At 40.7% G+C, this 18,284-nt stretch overlaps 1 protein-coding gene across 1 annotated transcript in view; it reads left to right on the forward strand.

Moving 5' to 3' along the window:
- MAMDC2 (MAM domain containing 2) overlaps positions 1 to 18,284 on the forward strand; it is a 163,206-nt gene that overhangs the window by 95,452 nt on the left and 49,470 nt on the right. The window contains exons 7-9 of the mRNA XM_002689639.7: positions 2,361 to 2,454; positions 11,229 to 11,372; positions 15,138 to 15,403. Of these exons, the coding sequence (XP_002689685.1) occupies positions 2,361 to 2,454; positions 11,229 to 11,372; positions 15,138 to 15,403 (504 nt within the window). The remainder of the gene's footprint in view (positions 1 to 2,360; positions 2,455 to 11,228; positions 11,373 to 15,137; positions 15,404 to 18,284) is intronic.

Genomic DNA, 18,284 nt, shown 5'->3' on the forward strand with positions numbered 1-18,284 from the left:
CTGCTCACCTGATGCGGCGGTTCAGTGAGTGCTGGGGTGAGATCTCGGTTTTGGAAGTGATCTGTCCATGGACTGTGTGCCTGCCACTCCCTTTCCGTCTTCCAATTCCCCCTACCCCAGACAGCCCCAGAGAGGGGACTTTTGTAGTATGTGTGCTATTTCCTATTCCAAACTCTAACCAGGCCTTGATTTACTCTTGCAGCCCGGTGGAAATTTTTCTGTGAGTTTGGGTTACAAGGAGAAAAAGAAATGCACATGCTGCTTGAGAAAGTTTTCCTTCTATTAAAGTCACAAGTCACATGCACAGTGAAGGCGTTGTCCTTGCAAGTTCCTTTCATCCAACCGTAAACTCCTGGGGCAACATTTATATGAGTGAGACTTTGCTGAATTTTCTTTTTAATCAATGCTTGAAAAGTTAACCATTTCTGTTTACTGCTTAAGTTTACTACTAAACTTAAGTACATATCCTTTTGAGTCACACATGCATGATTTTGCCCTGGCAGTTGGGACTCATTACATCAGGATTATTGACTCCTGGTAATTTCCGAGAAAAGAAACTTACTGCGGAAATCAGCGAATTTAATGTCCCCGTATTCTCAAATGAATTTTTTAAAGGAAGACAAATATCTGAACAATAGAGAACACAATGACACAGAGGCTGTGATTTGCAAATTATGATTGGAAATATCCTTATTCAGTAAGGATATTTAGATCAATCAGTAAGATCAATCTGTTGTTGGCTTTATCACCTTGAAAATGAAATGTCATAGGCCTGTGTTGAGCTTGTAAACTGAATTTGCTCCTCCTCATTCACCCAAATCTGTCCCTTTGGTTCTCAGCCCTTCCTCCATTGCCAGAGACAAACTTCCAGGATTGTCTTAGATTTTGGAGAGGCCAAGCGTCTAAGGACCATTGTTGTCAAACTGAAAGGGACAATCTTATCCAAACTCTTTTCTCAAAAATTAAGAAATTGAGACCTAGAGGATAAAAGGGACAAACTAGAGTTAATTAGTGGCCAACTAGAATCAAATATGAATAGCAGTTCAGGAGGGGGTCACCCTGGAGAAAAAGGCATGGATTTAGTTCAGAGCTTATGCACCTGACTCCATAGGATCTATATATACAGTATCTCATTTAATCACATCTACAGTCTTACAAGGAAGATGTTAAAAAGTCTATTTTATAACAAGAAAAGTGTTGTTCTGAAAGGGTTAGCTATGTCCCCAAGGTCACCTAGTTAATAAAGTGACAGCAACAGGATTTGAACTCTGGTCTGTCTGCCTCTAAGACACCATTCTCCTTAGCAGAGGGCGAAGACTAGAGGCCTATGGATTAGATCTAGCCTATAGTGATTTGTCTAGCTGCTATAGTGGTATTTGTTTGTTTTTATTTTGCACACATATTTGTTTTAGTTTTTGAATGAATTGTCAACATTGAAAAATCTGAAGATTTCAAATAAAAATCTAGCCATCAAGTCCTCTTGACAATTTGGTGAGTCCAGGCATATTAGGCCTGAATTCGCACCTGCCAGCAACTGACGAGGCTAAGTAGCAGCTGCCCCCAGTAGGTGAGCCTGGCTCCCTATTTCACACCATTTCCTGCTGCATCAGATGAAACCCATATCACGCATTTAGATTACGTGCCTGGCCCAGGTGGACACTTGGATTTCCCCCTCTGCTTAACAGCTATCTTATGTTATCAATCCAGCAGGGTGGTCTGCACACTTCGGTGGTTTTCCCAACACAGGTGAGTGTTGTGCTCACCATACTTGATCCCCATGGAAAGCAGAAAGTCGTCCATTGAACTCAAAGTTGGTGGCAGAGAAGACAGTATAACTAAAGGGGCCTGAACTCATTAATAATCCCATGTTCTCTCTTTTTGACCATGCCAGGATATGCCAAAATCCTAACATTTGTACACAGGAGTTCTGGGCCTGATTTTGCCTTAGGCATCAGGTAATCATCTCTGATTGCTGCATCTTTGTCCAGATGGACATAGAATTTTGTGCATGAAAAAGAGAACCTGGGAAGGGCTCAGGGCTCTGGGAAGGGCAGGATTGCCTTCTGCAAGCAGCATGTTGCCTCTTTAATTGGAGTTCATTAAACAGATTATTGAGTCTGCAGTTCTATCAGCAAGTGATATAGGTACTTTGACATGCAAGGGAGGGGGAAAAGTCCACCAATAAAATGCAACTTAGGGCTTAGTAGTCACTCTCCCCCAAAGAAACTGTGAGTTAAGGAGGGAGCTGCTCAAATACCTATACACCTGGCTAGACCAACACACCATTTTAAGTCATAGTTATAAGCGTTTAAGCCTAAAAGAAAATATGTAAACATGTAACATGTCTTTCTCCTCCGCAGGTTATTTTTGAAGTTGCCTTCAATGGTCCCAAAGGAGGATATGTGGCCCTGGATGATATTTCTTTCTCTCCTGTTCACTGCCAAAATCAGACAGGTAAGCATTCTCTTTTTCTTCTTCCTCCCATTTGGGATTTTCCTTTCTCAACAGATGCCTGTGGTCAGGACTTGCTTTAATTCCTTTTAATTTCTTCTTCTTTTCCTTTTTTATCTCATGCTTAAAAAATTATTTAGCCAAACAGTCATTTCTCTATTATTTTACTCTTTTTTTCCTCTCACAGAATGAAACTGATTTTCCTGACACCAGAGGTAATTTTCCTGAGTTAAGGAGATTTTATCTTCTCTACGTACTAAGAAATTAAAATTAAATAACTACCCCCCTCCACTCCATCTTTCTCTTTAAAGGAAATCTTGGGTCCATAGACATGTGTATAGAGTAGACAGAAAAAACTCTCAAAATCTACTGAGTAGAATTATAAGAACTCTTTCTAATTTTATGAATCCAATTTTTAAATGTCCTCCCGTTTAAAGATGTTAGTATTTGGTATACATCTGTTTGATGGTTTTGACTTCAGAGTATGTATTCAATTTCTCTTTCTAAGTGAATGCTCACATAATTTTATCATGACCAATTTTGTAATTTCCATAAACTTTGTGCTTGTAAAAAGAGAGGGAATTTTTACTTCCTGGGAAAATAGGTAAGCAAATCAATTCAAAGTGAATTAGAAAACAAATGTTTTAGAATTAGAAGGGTGACGCCAAAACTGATAACCCAGATAAAGGCGTTCCTGCCAATGCAGGAGACATAAGAGACGTGGGTTCAATCCCTGAGTCAGGAAGATCCCCTGGAGGAGGGCATGGCAACTCACTCCAGTATTCTTGCCTGGAGAATCCCATGGACAGAGGACTGGTGGACTATAGTCCATAGAGTCGCAAAGAGTTGGACACAACTGAAGTGACTTAGTATGCACGCATGCACAAATAAATGCAGTTGACCTTACCTTTTACCCTGGTGGCTCAGATGGTAAAGTGTCTGCCTGCAATGCGGGAGACCCAGGTTCGATTCCTGGGTTGGGAAGATCCCCTGGAGAAGGAAATGGCAATCCACTCCAGCACTCTTGCCTGGAAAATCCCATCGATGGAAGAGCCTGATAGGCTACAGTCCATGGGGTCGTAAAGAGTCGGACACAACTGAGCAACTTCACTTCGCTTCACTTACCTTTTAATGAATTTGTTTCCTTGAGAGGCCCCAGGGAGACACAGTGGTCATCCATCTCATTAAGGAGCCTTTGTTCTGGGTTTTGGAGTGTGGGAAGTAAATTTTTGAACTTGGTTTTGGTAGTGTAACTTTCACTTAAGATAGAATTGGTCTCTAATTTAATATAGTTTTGAATATATTCTTTTTTAATGTGCATATTATATGCATGTATTTATTTTTACAAAAATAAGGTCATACTGTACATACTATATATAACTTGCTTTTTTTCATATAACAGTACATAATGGACATGTATCTATGTAAACAAATATGGGACTACATCATAATATCATTATAATGGCTATAAAGCACTCTAGCATATGGCTTTATCATCATTTATTTAAACAGTTTCCTACTGTTGGACAATTAGGAAATTCCAATTTTGCAACCTCAGATATGCAGGTGATAGCACTCTAATGGCAGAAATTGAAGAGGAACTAAAGAACCTCTTGATATGAGTAAAAGAGGAGACTGAAAAAGCTAGGTTGAAACTCAACATCAAAAAAGCTAAGATCATGGCAACCAGTCCCATCATTTCAGGGAAACAGAGGGGAAAAAGAGGAAGCAGAGACAGATTTTGTTTTCTTGGGCTCCAAAATCACTGCAGATGATAATTGCAGCCATGAAATTAAAAGATGCTTGATCCTCGGAAGAGACAAACCCAGACAGCATATTAAAAAGCAGAGAGATCTCTTTGCCAGCAAAGGTCTGTATAGTCAAAGCTATGGTTTGTTCCAGTACTCGTGTATCGATATGAAAGTTGGACCATAAAGAAGGCTGAGAGCCAAAGACTTGATGCTGTTGAATTGTGGTGCTGGAGGAGACTCTTGAGAGTCCCTTGGGCTGCAAGGAGATCAAAATAGTCAATCCTAAAGGAAATCAACCCTGAATATTCATTGGAAGGACTGATGCTTAAGCTGAAGCTCCAAAACTTGGGCCACTTGATGTGAAGAGTTGATTCATTGGAAAAGACCCTGATGCTGGGAAAGATTGGAGGCAGGAGGAGAAAGGGATGACAGAGGATGATACGGTTGGATAAAATTACTGACTCAATGAACATGAATTTGAACAAACTCCAGGAGATAGTTGGGGACAGAGTAACCTGGCATGCTGCAATCCATGTGTTACAAAGAGTCCGCCATGACTTGGCTTAGCTACTGAACAACAATAACAAATGTTGCTATTCCAAGCAATAATAAAATAACCAATTATCTATATCATCACTCAATTAACTAAATTTTTTTTTCTCTTAGAAAAATTCTACATTGTGAAATATCTTGATTGAAGAGTACGTACTTAAGAATATATGTGTGCATGTGTGTATATGTATATATATCTTAGGGTACTATCAGCCTCCAGAAAAAGCCAAGGCAACTTATTTGCAACAGTCACATGTGAGAATGCCTGTTTCTACACACCTACACCAACCACGGGTCTTGGTAAATTTTATATCTTTGCAAATCTGATCACACTAGATCAATCAAACAGCTGTCAGATGCCTCAAGTTGGGGCCAACCAAACTCTCTTTAGGACTTTTAATCTTGTCTGGAGTGACCCAGAGATGGAAGAAACCTTAGGGAGATAGTTGAGCAGTTCCTTCTACCAAGGCATTCTGGAATTGCCAGGCTCCTTCCTGCCAGCCTCCTTCTTGTTCAGACTTCTCGACCTCTTCTATTACATCCTCACAGCTTTCCATAAACTTTCCTTTTTCCTTCTTAAGCAAAAGGCCTTTTCTTCGGAAAAGATTAAAAAACCATGAAAAGAGTGTTTTGGTGCTGACTCATAAACGTTACTGGCAGTTGCTGCTGGCAGTTGTCTGGGAACTCAGTTAGGTCTGTCTCCTGAACCACTTACACATGATCTCTCCAGGAAGGTGGTCTCAGGGTTGTCAGACTACTTCATTGGTGGCTGACTTCTGGCAAAACCGTGTTCCAAGAGAACCAGGAGGAAGCTGTAGCACCTTTTATGACCCAGCCTCAAAAGTTGCATACCATCACTTCCTCTGGATTTTATGGGGCAAAACAGTCACAAATTCATATTATGTCCATAGTTACATCAGTCCATCTTAGGATTGTTAGATGTCATCAGATCAAGAAGAGGTGTCACATACAATTGCTGTTAGTGAAGATATTCACAGAGTTGAAGAAAGTCCTTTCCTTGAAGTAGAGAAACCCACCATGGGAAGCCTTCAATTGATGAGGAGGTTGAAAAGCTGAAAGCTTGTCCTGAAGATCCCAGACAAGCCCCCAAGATGATAGCTTATGGTAAACGATATCAGATTCTTGATCTCCAAAGAAGATTTATCTTCGGGACCAGGGACCAGGCTTGATCACTCAAGAGCTTTTGTGAAGCAGAGTTTTATTAAAGGATAAAAAGGGACATAGAAAGCTTCTGACATAAGACATCAGAAGGGGGACGGAGAGTGCCCCCAGTTTCGAATATATTCTATAAGCAAAGGAGCTTAGAATATTTTCCACTCAAGCTAAACTGTTACCTCCAAATTACAGAGAAACTTACTAATTAGCTGAAATCAAACATTAGTTTTAACTAATTCTAATTTAAAAAAACAAAACTAGTGAAACAGAACAGACTTGATTTTCATATTTATATGCTCTAATTAAAATGATGTAATCCTAACAGTAATCAAAAATTAAGAGTCTCTAAATTTGGCAGAACACAGAAACCAAAGTGGTTTCACTTCTCTAAATATGATTGCTCCCTAATTCCATCAGTTAATGTTTCAGTGATGTTAATAATAGTTTTACAACCTCTTTAACATTATTTTTAGAAAGTTTCTCTTCTCAGTCACTGGACATTTACATTGAACTTTAAAAATATTTCCAAGTTGTGCATGTAGAAGAAGAGGGGTTTATTTAGCATCTATACTGGATAGCAGGTGGAGTGAAGCTACAGCTGGAAGGTGATAGAATCTACTGAACCACCATACAAGTAACATTTAGAAACATTTTCCCATTAAAAAAGATACAGAATATATGTGAACTCTTTTCTACTGACTGATGAAAAGAAAAGAAAGATTCCAGCAAAATAAGGACCATTTGTTAAGAGAGATAGTGACCACTTAGTCTGTGAAATCCAGCCCAGATAAAGACCCTTCCTCCATACGGACTACCAGGGATTCACATTTTTATATAGTTAACCAAGGTTCCCTATTGGTCTTCAGAACTTCCTAGTATACCAGCTTTCCTTTAAATGGTTTAACTGCATTATCAAAGTATTGTGCTTTTGAACCAGGACTGTGGACTCACATCCCTACTCTGCCATTTACAAGCTGTGTGACCTTCAGCTTGTTACCTAACGTCTCTGAGACTGCTTTCACGTTTATGGGACAAGGATGGAAGAATCTGTTTCATAGACTTGTCAGGAAGATTGATGATTTAATAATGTCTGTGACAGCCTTGGAACAGTATGGCACACAGAAAATGCTTGGTCATGAGACCTAATATTATTTACTTAATTTTCAAAATACTCCCATTCATTCCCTAGAGAACAGGGAGTCAGACTGAAACTAAAGAGAACCAGCAAAGGGCACTGCCTTGATGAATGTGTAAGCTGGAGCCTGTTTTGTGCCCTTCATTAAGCACCTGTGGGCCAGATTCTGAGTCTTAGAGGCTGAGCCCTCTAGTTTTCATACTTCCTTTTACATTTCACAAATAGTTTATGTCCTTCTGTTTCATAATAGGTACCAACATTCTTTTCTTTATCTTGGTTACCTCCAGACTTATTGTCTCTGCTTTTCCCAGCTGGATTTGACATTTTCTTCCCTCATCTCCCTAGTAGGTTGAAACAGGAATTACTTCAACATATGAAGCATCTTGTTCCCACCATCTGGTTGCTCTTAGATTAATCTAGTTTCCCAGACCTGAGACCTATCTCAGAGTCACAGGTATTAAGCACCAGCTGCTTGTCATCCCCCCAGATATTTCCCCAGGATGCTTACAGAGTATAGTGAGAACTTACCCCATCCCTCCCAGCTTGAGTTACAGCCCTTCCCTTTCCAGGCCTCTCCCATCTGAAAACTCCCCATCCACCACATTTGACCCAGAACCTAGACTGTAGGAATAAGCTCTCCTTTTACTCTGTAAGTCCTTGAATACCTAACAGGTGATTCCACTCACTTCTCACTTCTAGAAATCCTGCCTTAATGCCCAACTGCCAAACAGAGACCTCCAGTCTCTGCCATATGCAGACCTAGCTTCCTCTCTGGCCTTAGATTCACCCCACACCCAGGCCAGGCTCTGGGAAGACACTGACAGTCACGGATATACCTCCAAAAGGATGTCTGTGTGGACCTAAGTCCCAAAATTGACCATTCACCAACAACACACTACCTAGACCTCTTGTCTGGTTTGGAAATGTGGCTCCAGTTGTTGCCTAGGCTACAGCTGCAGGTATCACAGTCTTCCTTAACTCAGAGGCCTTCAAGCATCTCCACAGCCTGATCAGTGGCCCAGGTCTGCTCTGTCGTGATTCCTCAGTCTGGTGCTGGGTCCCACTCACAGTATTCCCTTGCCAGCTTTGAGCTGTCCCAGCCTGCTTTCAGGCTGGCCTGGGCTAAAATAAGAGCTACTGCACAAGTCTAACAGAGTACAGAGCACCACACCCAAAGTCTCTCTAGCACTACAGGGGCTGATAAGCCTCTTAGATCTCAAGGACTGATACTGAGTTCATCTCTATGAACTCCATGAAGCAGAGGAAAAGATGAGAAATATTCCCAACCAGTCTTCTCAAACAGAGAAGACTAGTTTATCTTCTCCCTCTATCAGATTAGTTTATCTTCAGAGCCTCCTGATTCTAAAAAGTTCAAACATTGGAAATCAAATAATTAACTAAATGGTGCATTGTGATGCTCAAAGAGAACTTTTTAATTTTTTTTGATGGGACAGGGTGATCTACTGATGCTCAGGTGCTTCCAATTTCTTCTGATTCCTTCCTATGCTTCAAATATATTATTAACACTCCTCAACTTCAATCGCCACTTGACACATACTTCTGGAACAAGCCTGAAGCAAAGGCTTTTCATTCACCTCATGTGTTTGGGGATCTCACTTTAGGTCATACATAATAAGCCCTCTGGCCCCCATCTTCAGGAATTAGATAGTGTCTCATGCTAGAATAAGCATTCTAGTTGAAAAAGATTTAGGTTTTGAGTTATGCTTTTGAGGTTTTCTTTTTATCAGACTGTCTCAGGACCCCCGACAAATCCACTGCTAGAACCAAGTGTTTAGCAAAAGAATATAACTGTGTCCTCAGAAAAATCTTCTCTGTGTGACTCAGTTTGTCACTATGGAGACAACAGAACCTTGCTTACTTACAAGTTTTACTATCACCTCTCACCTCCTCCCACACACCTAGGAAATGGGTTATGGATCTCTTTTGGGTGCCCAAGTAGATTATCCTTGGGATATATTCCTGATGAATAATGTCACTGACCTTCCACTCTCTTTATCCACGGCTTTTGGGAGTGCTGCCTTATTTTCTTATCTGAGTGGCTATCTGTAGGTCTGAATTTCCATCTGCTTTTTCATTACCAGGTGGCAGAGGGGTGACTAAGACTGAAGACCATTATGGGGTTTCCTATGGGCTCAAATCTCTGTGGGGGGATGTCAAAGGATCCTTGCTTGCATGTTATCATAATCAATTTCAAATGTATATCTTCATGACTTTATCTGCACAGCTTCAAGATTCAACTTGATGCTGACAGAGTCAGGCAGAGCAGTGGGTTACCACCAGTCTTACAGCACTGAAAATTCTCTTCCTTTCCTTCTATCTAGCTCTTCAGGGGCCTCTTCTTGTATAGTTGCTAAGGCATATTGTCTCAGATATAATCAGATTCCAGTCATGTAAGAACATATTCTTCCTGTTCTTTCTTTGTATTGTGGTTAGTTACTTACTTTTCTTTTTAATTTAGCATTTTTAAAACTCTTTACTTTTGTATCATTTTAAACTCTGACACAATTTCCAAGATTATGATAAGGAACTCCCATATACTCTTCACCCAGATCTACAAAAGTAGATTTTCCCAAATCTATATTTGCTTTATCAACCATTTAAGAATAGGTTATAGATATTATGTCCTTTTACCATTAAATACTTCATTAGGTATTTTCTAAAACCAGAGACATTCTCCAACATACTATGGAATAATTATAAAGTTCAGGAAATTTACACTGATACAATATTATCAATTAATCTATAGTCCACATGCTGATTTCACCAGTTGCCCCAGTAAAGTCTTCTATAGCTGTTTGTTTTCCTAGACCAAGATGGAGTCTTGGACCCCTTGTAGCATTTGGTTGTCATGTGTCTTTCATCCACTTGGCTGGGCCAGCTCCTCAGACCACTGGAATGTTTTCTTGCTTTGAATATTGACAAATTGAGAGAATAGTGAGTCTTTGTCCCTAAAGAGCTCTGTGTTTCATCAGATTCCCGTACCTAGGACTCAAGTGTTTCTCTAGAGATAATTTTCCACTTATTCAGAACAGTGCTCTCTCTGGCCCTAAAACGTTGTGTGTGCTTAGTCACTCAATCATGTCCAACACTTTTGTGACCCAGTGGACTGTAGCCTGTCAGGCTCCTCCATCCATGAAATTTTCCTGGCAAGAATACTAGATTAGGTTGCCATTTCCTCCTTCAGGGGATCTTTCTGGACCAGGGATCAAACCCGTGCCTCCTGCATTTCCTGAATTGCAGGCGAATTCTTTACCACTGAGTCTAGAGATAATTTTCTGCTTATTCAAAACAGTGCTGTCTCTGGCTGTAAAAGGTTAAGCCAGTATATGTCAGCATGCAGAATAAGATTATACTTGGCTACAGTGAGTGTGTCCCAGACTGCTGCAGTCTCATCCCCTCTGGACTCAGTGGGCAATATGAACAGTTACTTGTTGCCAGGACCACATTATTTAAAAGAGCAGGAACCTTTTATGTTCCATTTCCTCCAGGCAATCTGGGATGAGGTGATGTTTATAGATCAGAGTAAATGACACAAGAATTCATCAAAAGCCAAAATAAAAGCAGAACTGGTGACAGAATTGGTGTTTGAACAGTGTGATTTATACTGAGTAATGATTCTCTTCCAGCAAATCAGCTCCTGCTACTAACGTCAATTATAAATAGACAGTGGATGTGTTTCTGACATAGAGATTGATCAACAAAGGAAAATTATTTCTGGAAAATATTATTTCTATACATCTGTCAGAAAGAAATTAAGAATTCTATAAAATCCTTTTTCTCTTTCTTTTTAATTTTGTATGAGTGAAATTTGAATTGTGAAGAAGTATGTGAATAAATGCTCTCAGTCTTTACATCAGGAAAGGAAATATCTTTTGAAGTCTGGTACTTTGGGTTTTTTGTAGAGAATGTGAACAGAGCTCCTTCTTTCTACCCCTTAAGGGAGAAAAAGAACAATTTTCCTGTCATGCTGAAACGTGGGTTTGATGCTAACCTGTCAGCATGCCATTAGGGTAAAAATATTTTTGTTGTGTGTTGCTTCTGCAAGCTCCCCTAGTACAAATGTGTACATATTTGTCAATCCCTTGTCATCCTTTGAGATCCTTGGGTTTGGCCTACTTTAACTTTGATTCTCCTTTGCTCAGAGCGTCCTTTTAGTGCCCTAGAAGCAAGCTGCAATTTTGAGGAAGACCTCTGCAACTTTTACCAAGACAAAGAAGGTTCAGGCTGGACCCGAGTGAAAGTAAAACCAAACCTGTATCGGGCAGGAGACCACACTTCAGGCCTAGGTAAAGCAGAGTCTGTTGTGTGGGATGTCGTGGTGCGGGTGGTGGTTAGTATTCATGCTCCATTTTCCACTTGTTCTCACCAAGACACCAGCTTGAAAGAGGAGGGTGGGTGGGGGGACAGCTGTGTAGAAGCAAAGACAGTAGGTAATCTTGGGTTTGACCATTTTTCAAAACTGGAATTCAAGTTGCTGTGCTAGCAGATGTATTTACCAGTTAATTAAGTAGTCAAACCTTTGGAAATTGCTCTTCACTTTAGATAGAGAAGTACCTTTAAAAACCTATTAGATTCCAATTACATGAGATATCCAGAAAAGGCAAATCCATAGAAACAGAAAGCAGATTAGTGGTTGCCAGGGGCTAGGGAGAGGGGGTGGGGAATGACTATTCAATGGGTATAGAATTTCCTTTTGAGGTAATGAAAATATTCTGGAAGTGGGTAATAGTGGCTGCACAGTCATTGTGAAAGTACTAAATGCCACTAAATTGTACTCTTTAAAATGGTTAAAATGCTAAATTTTGCATTATATGTGTTTTATTGCAGTAAATAATACATAGTGGGACATAAAAGCTATCACAGCTGTTGGGAAGTGTTGGGTGGGCACTCGATGGATGGGCCTACAGGAAGCTCTTAGGAATCAGTGCGAGCTCCCCCAATGTAAGGATTATCTATCATAATCTTCATAAAGACAGAGCTTATGAAGTCCACTCCAGTAGAGAGTGAGGGAAAGGGCTTGTTCTCAAAGGGTTGCTGTCTAATTAATATTTATATACTGGGTATGGGGGTGACTTAACAGAAAGCTGATGAAGGTGATTTCAGGGCCCCTCACTTTCACCAGGCCCTTGCAATTTTATACTTGTAATTTTATATTCTTTGCCTAGAGGTTGCAAAACTTAAAGAATTACAGAATAAAAACCTATTCTGACCTTGGCCAACCTAACCCCTGGGGGGATATGATAGTGAACAAATCAGGTATGTATCCCACCCTCCCTGGCTGACCATTATTTCAGTGGGCAAGAGAAACACAACAAACATATATACAGATAGACTCATGATTACAAATTGTGGTGTGTGCTGTGAAGGAAATAAAGAGTGAGCTGTGAGAGAATAAAGAACCTCCTTTTGGTTGAAGATTCAGAGAAGCAGGTTGTAGCTGGAAGAACGGGAGCAGCCCAGGCAGAAGGAACAGCATCTCTGAGGGCCAGGAGTTTGGAAGCAGCCAGACACTGCCAGGAATTAGGTTAGTGTGGCTGCACCACTGAGAGGAAAGTAAAGTGAAGTGAAGTTAGAAAGGGAGGTAGACCATAGATGTGGCAGGCCAGAGTAAGCAACTGGGATTTTACTATAAAGGAAATGAGAAGCTATTGATAGGTTTTAAGTAGATCAGTGAAGGATTAAATTTAGACTTAAAAAGATCGCTCTGGCTGGTGTATGGCTACCTGTATTAGTCTGCTCAGGCTTCCATAACAAAATATCACAGACTAGGTGACTTAAACAACAGTTTATTTTCTCACAGTTATGGAGGCTGGGGAGTCCGCAGTCAAGGCACCACTGGGGTTGGTTTCTGGTGAGGTATCTCTTCCTGACTTGGACAAGGCACCTTCTCACTCTGTCCTCATACGGCCTTTCCTCTGTGTGTGCACAGGGGGAGATGGGGGCGGGGGCAGAGGGGTTGGGAGAGGAGAGAGAGAGATGTTGTTTCTTCCTCTTCTTACAAGGACACCAGTTCCATAGGTGTGAAAGCCTCGACTTTGTAACCTCATTTAACCTTAAATTGCCTCCTTAAATGCCCCATCACCAAATATGGTCACACTGGGGGTTAAAACTTCAGCATATGAATTGGGGTTGGGGAGGGGACATAATTCAGTCCGTAACAACACTCATAAAATTAACAAAGAAGCTTTTGCCAGATTAAATAAAACTAAAGTGTATACCAAAGACTGCTCCCAAGAGAATTGATGGAGAAGGCTCAGAAAAAGGAAAGGGGGAAAAAAAAGTAAGGTATTAGGCTTTTTCTTTCTGCCCCATCTTTGTAAGACATAGGGACCTGTTTTAAGTTTACCATGGGAGTGGTAGAGCAGGTGGTACAGGAGGTTCTTGATCCTATTTTTTCATGTTATTTAAAAGAAGTAGGGGAAAATCAGATATTCAGCACCTGAGAGGGTCTATCTGATTAAAAACCTGCTTTTTAGGATCCAGTTTAACATATGACCAAGAGAGTAAGCTCTGCCTGAATACATAAACCACCCCTACCCTTCACCCCTCAAGGACTGCCAGACCCTGCAACCTCTCCCACTCCACTGGTCATTGTGTTGCAGGAAGGGGGACCCCTTCCAGGGCCCAAAACTGGGCTCTTGTCTAACACTCAGAAAAGAATTGTCTGAGGAGACACATCTGCTGACAAAGCAAGAGATTTTATTGGGAAAGGGCACCCGGGTGGAGAGCAGTAGGGTAAGGGAACCCAGGAGAACAGCTCTGCCGTGTTGCAGTCTCCGTTTTTATGGTGATGGGATTAGTTTCCGGGTGGTCTTTGGCCAATCATTTTAATTCAGAGTCTTTCCTGGTGGCGCACGCATCACTCAGCCAAGATGCATGTTAGCCAGAGGGATTCTGGGAAGTGGACGGACACGCAGTGTCTCCTTTCGACCTTTCCTGGACCTTTCCTGAACTCTTCCGGTTGGTGGTGGCTTATTAGTTCCATATGAGTATGAAGTCTCTCAGGAGGGAGTTGTTAGGGAAAGCACGCTGATTAAAACCGCCCACCCTGGCCAGGCACCATAGTAACTATTTGCATAAGTTGTTTTATGACAGGAGATCCTGATAAGAATATGAAACTAATAAGCCACCACCAACCGGAAAAGTTCGGGAAAGGTAGAAAGGAAACACCGCATGTCCGTCCACTTCCCAGAATCCCTCTCGCTAGCATCCATCTTGGCTGAGCGATGCATGTGCCACCAGGAAAGACTCTGAATTAAAATGATTGGCCAAAGACCACCCGGAAACTAATCCCATCACCATAAAACCCAAGACTGCAAGCCACGCAGCAGAGCAGTTCTCCTGGGTTCCCTTACCCTACTGCTCTCCACCCGGGACCCTTTCCCAATAAAATCTCTTGCTTTGTCAGCATGTGTCTCCTCGGACAATTCATTTCTGAGTATTAGACAAGAGCCCAGTTTCGGGCCCTGGAAAGGGTCCCCCTTCTTACAATAATTGCAGAGATAATAGGAAAATCTGCTCTGGGCCTTGTGTTCTCTGTGACCCAGTACTACTCAGTCTAGTTGTCAGCTCTTTGTCTAAAAAATAGAGAACCACAAGATGATTTCATCCTTTTTGTTTCATGAAAAGTTATGGAATTCCCTGGCAGTCTGGTGGTTAGGACGCTACATTTTTTTTTTAATTGCTGAGGGCTAGGGTTCAATCCCTGATCAGGGAACTAAGATCCTGTAAGCCACATGGCATGGCCAAAAAAAAAAAAAAAAAAAAAGTGTACATCCTGATTGATAGCTAAAACCTGAGCATATGCAGTTGGAAATCTATGCTGGTTTATGAAGTTACCTTAAAATTGGAGGTTTATTAGCAAAAGAGTCACCCAGATATTTTCTATCACCTAAGCCACAGACTTTGTTAAATGCTATTACTTAAAGCCTATAGAATAGTTTCTTTTGGAAAATTCCACTACTTTAACCAAATTTTTCCACTTGATGATCTGGGATGAATTATTTCGGTTTTTCATTGCTGATGCACTGAAAGCTTTGTCCTATTCACAGGGTATTTCTTGCTGGCCGACACAAAGTTTACATCACAGCCTGGCTACATTGGAAGGCTCTACGGTCCCTCACTTCCAGGAAACCAGCAGTATTGTTTGCGTTTTTATTATGCCATCTCTGGATTTTTAAAAATGAGTGACACCCTAGCAGTTTATATCTTTGAAGAGAACCATGTGGTTCAAGACAAGATCTGGTCTGTGCTGGAGTCCCCAAGGGGCATTTGGATGCAAGCTGAAATCACCTTTAGGAAGCCCATGCCTACCAAGGTACAGTAGAATCTTTCTGCAATTTCCAGTCACTGGACTGGATTAGCGAATTTCTGTTTAATTATTTTCAACTGATGATGCATTGTTTTTCTTCTGTTCAAGCTGAAAGTCCCACCCTCACATCCTGTTCCCAGGCATGTGTGAGTTATATCCTTCACTTCTTTTCAGTTTTCTGTCTCTCGGAATCATGGCCACATAGGGAGTTTGCTTGTTGTTTACTTCTTAGATTCCCTGAGAATAGTCCAAAGAGAGAATATGTGAATAAAGTTCTACATTGAGGCTTTAAGGTCAACACCCTAAACCTCTAGCTGAACACAGGATGGGGAAGCTCGGTAAAATAGGAGAGCCAACTCAGACAGAAAGAATTTACATAAGGGAACCATCAGAAGCTTATTGATAGAAGTGAGAAAACAAAGAGATCTTTATTGAAAAGGAAATGGAAAAGAAAATTGTGATCTCTTGAATTTTACAGCTCATAAACTTAAGGAAGCTTAACAGATACGATAAATTCTGTCAACTATTAATACAACCCAGATTACAACTAGAATGGGAAAACCTGTTTTGTCTCACCTGCCAGTTGGTGATAAGATCTCTCTCATGCACCCTCTGTGCAAGAAAGAAGGTCCCTTCCTTCAAGCAGATGCCTCACACAACGGAAGCTCAATAGATATATCACTGAAGAATGGCTGGTCAGTTGATCATGTTCGTAACTAGGCTCCTGAAGAAAAGATATACACAGCAGAACAGTAGAACTTTCTTCATACACATTAATGATCCAAATTTCTCTTAGTTATAACCATTTGGACAGAAACATAGCTTTGTCTATAACTTCCTAGCAAAGAAATTTTGTACACCTTTCCCATCATGATGTTGCTTGGTTACTCTTAGTCCATTAGAATACACACCAGGGCATGATTAAATCTTCACAATGATTAATCAAAGATCTTTGAAACTATTTACAAAAAAAATTTTCCTCATTTCTAGGCAAGAAAAAATGATGATTATAATGACATGACAGCCTCCTTAACTTACTGATTTCTAAAAGAGTCAAACCAATTTATGATACCTATAGTAGAATATAAGCACAGAAGTTTTACCACATTCTCATATAGGCACTGCTTTTATTGTTTTCATGCTAACTAAATAGGTAGTCCCCATTACCAATTATTTAACTCTCTAAAGTAGTTATGGTAACACTCACACACCAAACATGTGCCTGATCCATACAATCAGGGATGCACATAATAAAATTTTTACAGTACTCCACACCCTCTGTTGCTAATGTTTTAAAAGAGGGAAAGTATAACAAGCATTTCATTCACTTATTTGACTTTCATTTGTTTTTATTCTTTTATTCAACCGTACTTTATTAGGTATAAGTTCAGTGTAAGGGATAGAAAGATCAATGAGGCTCAGATTCTACTTTTGAGAATGAGATCACAGATGATAGAATGTTAAGATACAAATATGTAAACAACTAAAACAGTGCAATCTCACTGCCTCACAGGAAGGTTATGTAGAAAAATAGAGGAGTAGTTCTACCAACTGGACACAGAAAAATAAAGATGAATAGAGGACCAGCTGAGCTGGTGTTTGGAGGGGAAGTGTTCAGGCCATGCTGGATTCTAACTCCTTTCATGCACTACCCACCTGACTCCTCTCTTCTCCCTCCCCCCAGCCCCTCGTCCTTTACTCACAAAACATTGGTTGTTAGTAATTTATCTGCTCCTAAGTGTCAGTCCCTGCTCTTATTTGACTCCCATGGAATGGAAGGAAGCCACCCAGCAACTAAGGATGCCCCAGAGAATTTGCCCTTTTCTTCTTTGACTGACTTCCAACCCTCCCAGCAACCACACAAACCCTACCCACCTACTTCAGGAAAATTTGATCTAGACCCAGTGGGGGCAGGGAAGTTCTTATAGCCTCAGAAGGAGCTAGTATGAATTCAGTCCCAGAGCTGATGAGGAGAGGGTACAGGTCAACACAAGCAAACTCTGGACACGTGTCTGAAAGTGGTGAAGTTTTTGGAGGGTCCTTGCTAAACAGAACCAGTTTCTCAGAGAGTGAGAGAACCATTTGACATGCATACAGACAGCAGTGAGTAAGGTAAGAAACTAATACGTAACATATACAGGTAGAAACAAACATACATGCGGTATTTCAGAGAAGAAATAAAATGAAAAGTCAAAGTTTCCCTTACCACTCCTGTACTCAAACTGCAATTCTACTTCTTTTTCTAAAGGTTTTTTCCCTGATTTTCTGATGTTTTTCTCCATAATTCCAGATATTCTATTTCTGCCTCATTTCTTAATTCATTAACGTTAGCAGTATTTGCTGACTCCCTTCTATAAAAAATAAGAAATTTAGCTTATTTATACTATTTCCTTTTGTTTTCTCCATCCTCCTTACAATTTTTTGGTATTTTTATTTTTAACTTTCTCTTGGTTCCCTTTGTGACTCTGATACACCTAATCATCTGTTTTTGCTCCCATCGACTTCAGGTCGTGTCCTATTACATTTTTACCCCTCTGTTTCCCCTCCCCTCACTTACCCTCTCCACCTCTCAGTTTTCTCAGCAATACATTTGCTTGTACATAGAAATGGCTTAAAACATTTCTATTCCTCCAGTGAAGACTTTGAGCTTTGCCAATAGCAGGATTTCCCCATATGGGTCCCCTTGGCAATTTGGAAGGGACAGTGCTGCCTCTGTAGGCAGCCATACCTTACATGATTGGGATTTTGACATCTGCAATGACAGCAACAACCCAAGTTATTTCCACATGTTTCCATGTGGCCCCAGAGGTGTCAGGCCATCCTTGGATGAGAACTGTGGCTTTATAAGTTAATTCTGAAAGTTGAAATTAAGAGCTAGCCCCACCTA

This window comes from Bos taurus, chromosome 8 (assembly GCF_002263795.3).
Source record: "Bos taurus isolate L1 Dominette 01449 registration number 42190680 breed Hereford chromosome 8, ARS-UCD2.0, whole genome shotgun sequence".
NCBI lineage: Eukaryota > Metazoa > Chordata > Mammalia > Artiodactyla > Bovidae > Bos > Bos taurus.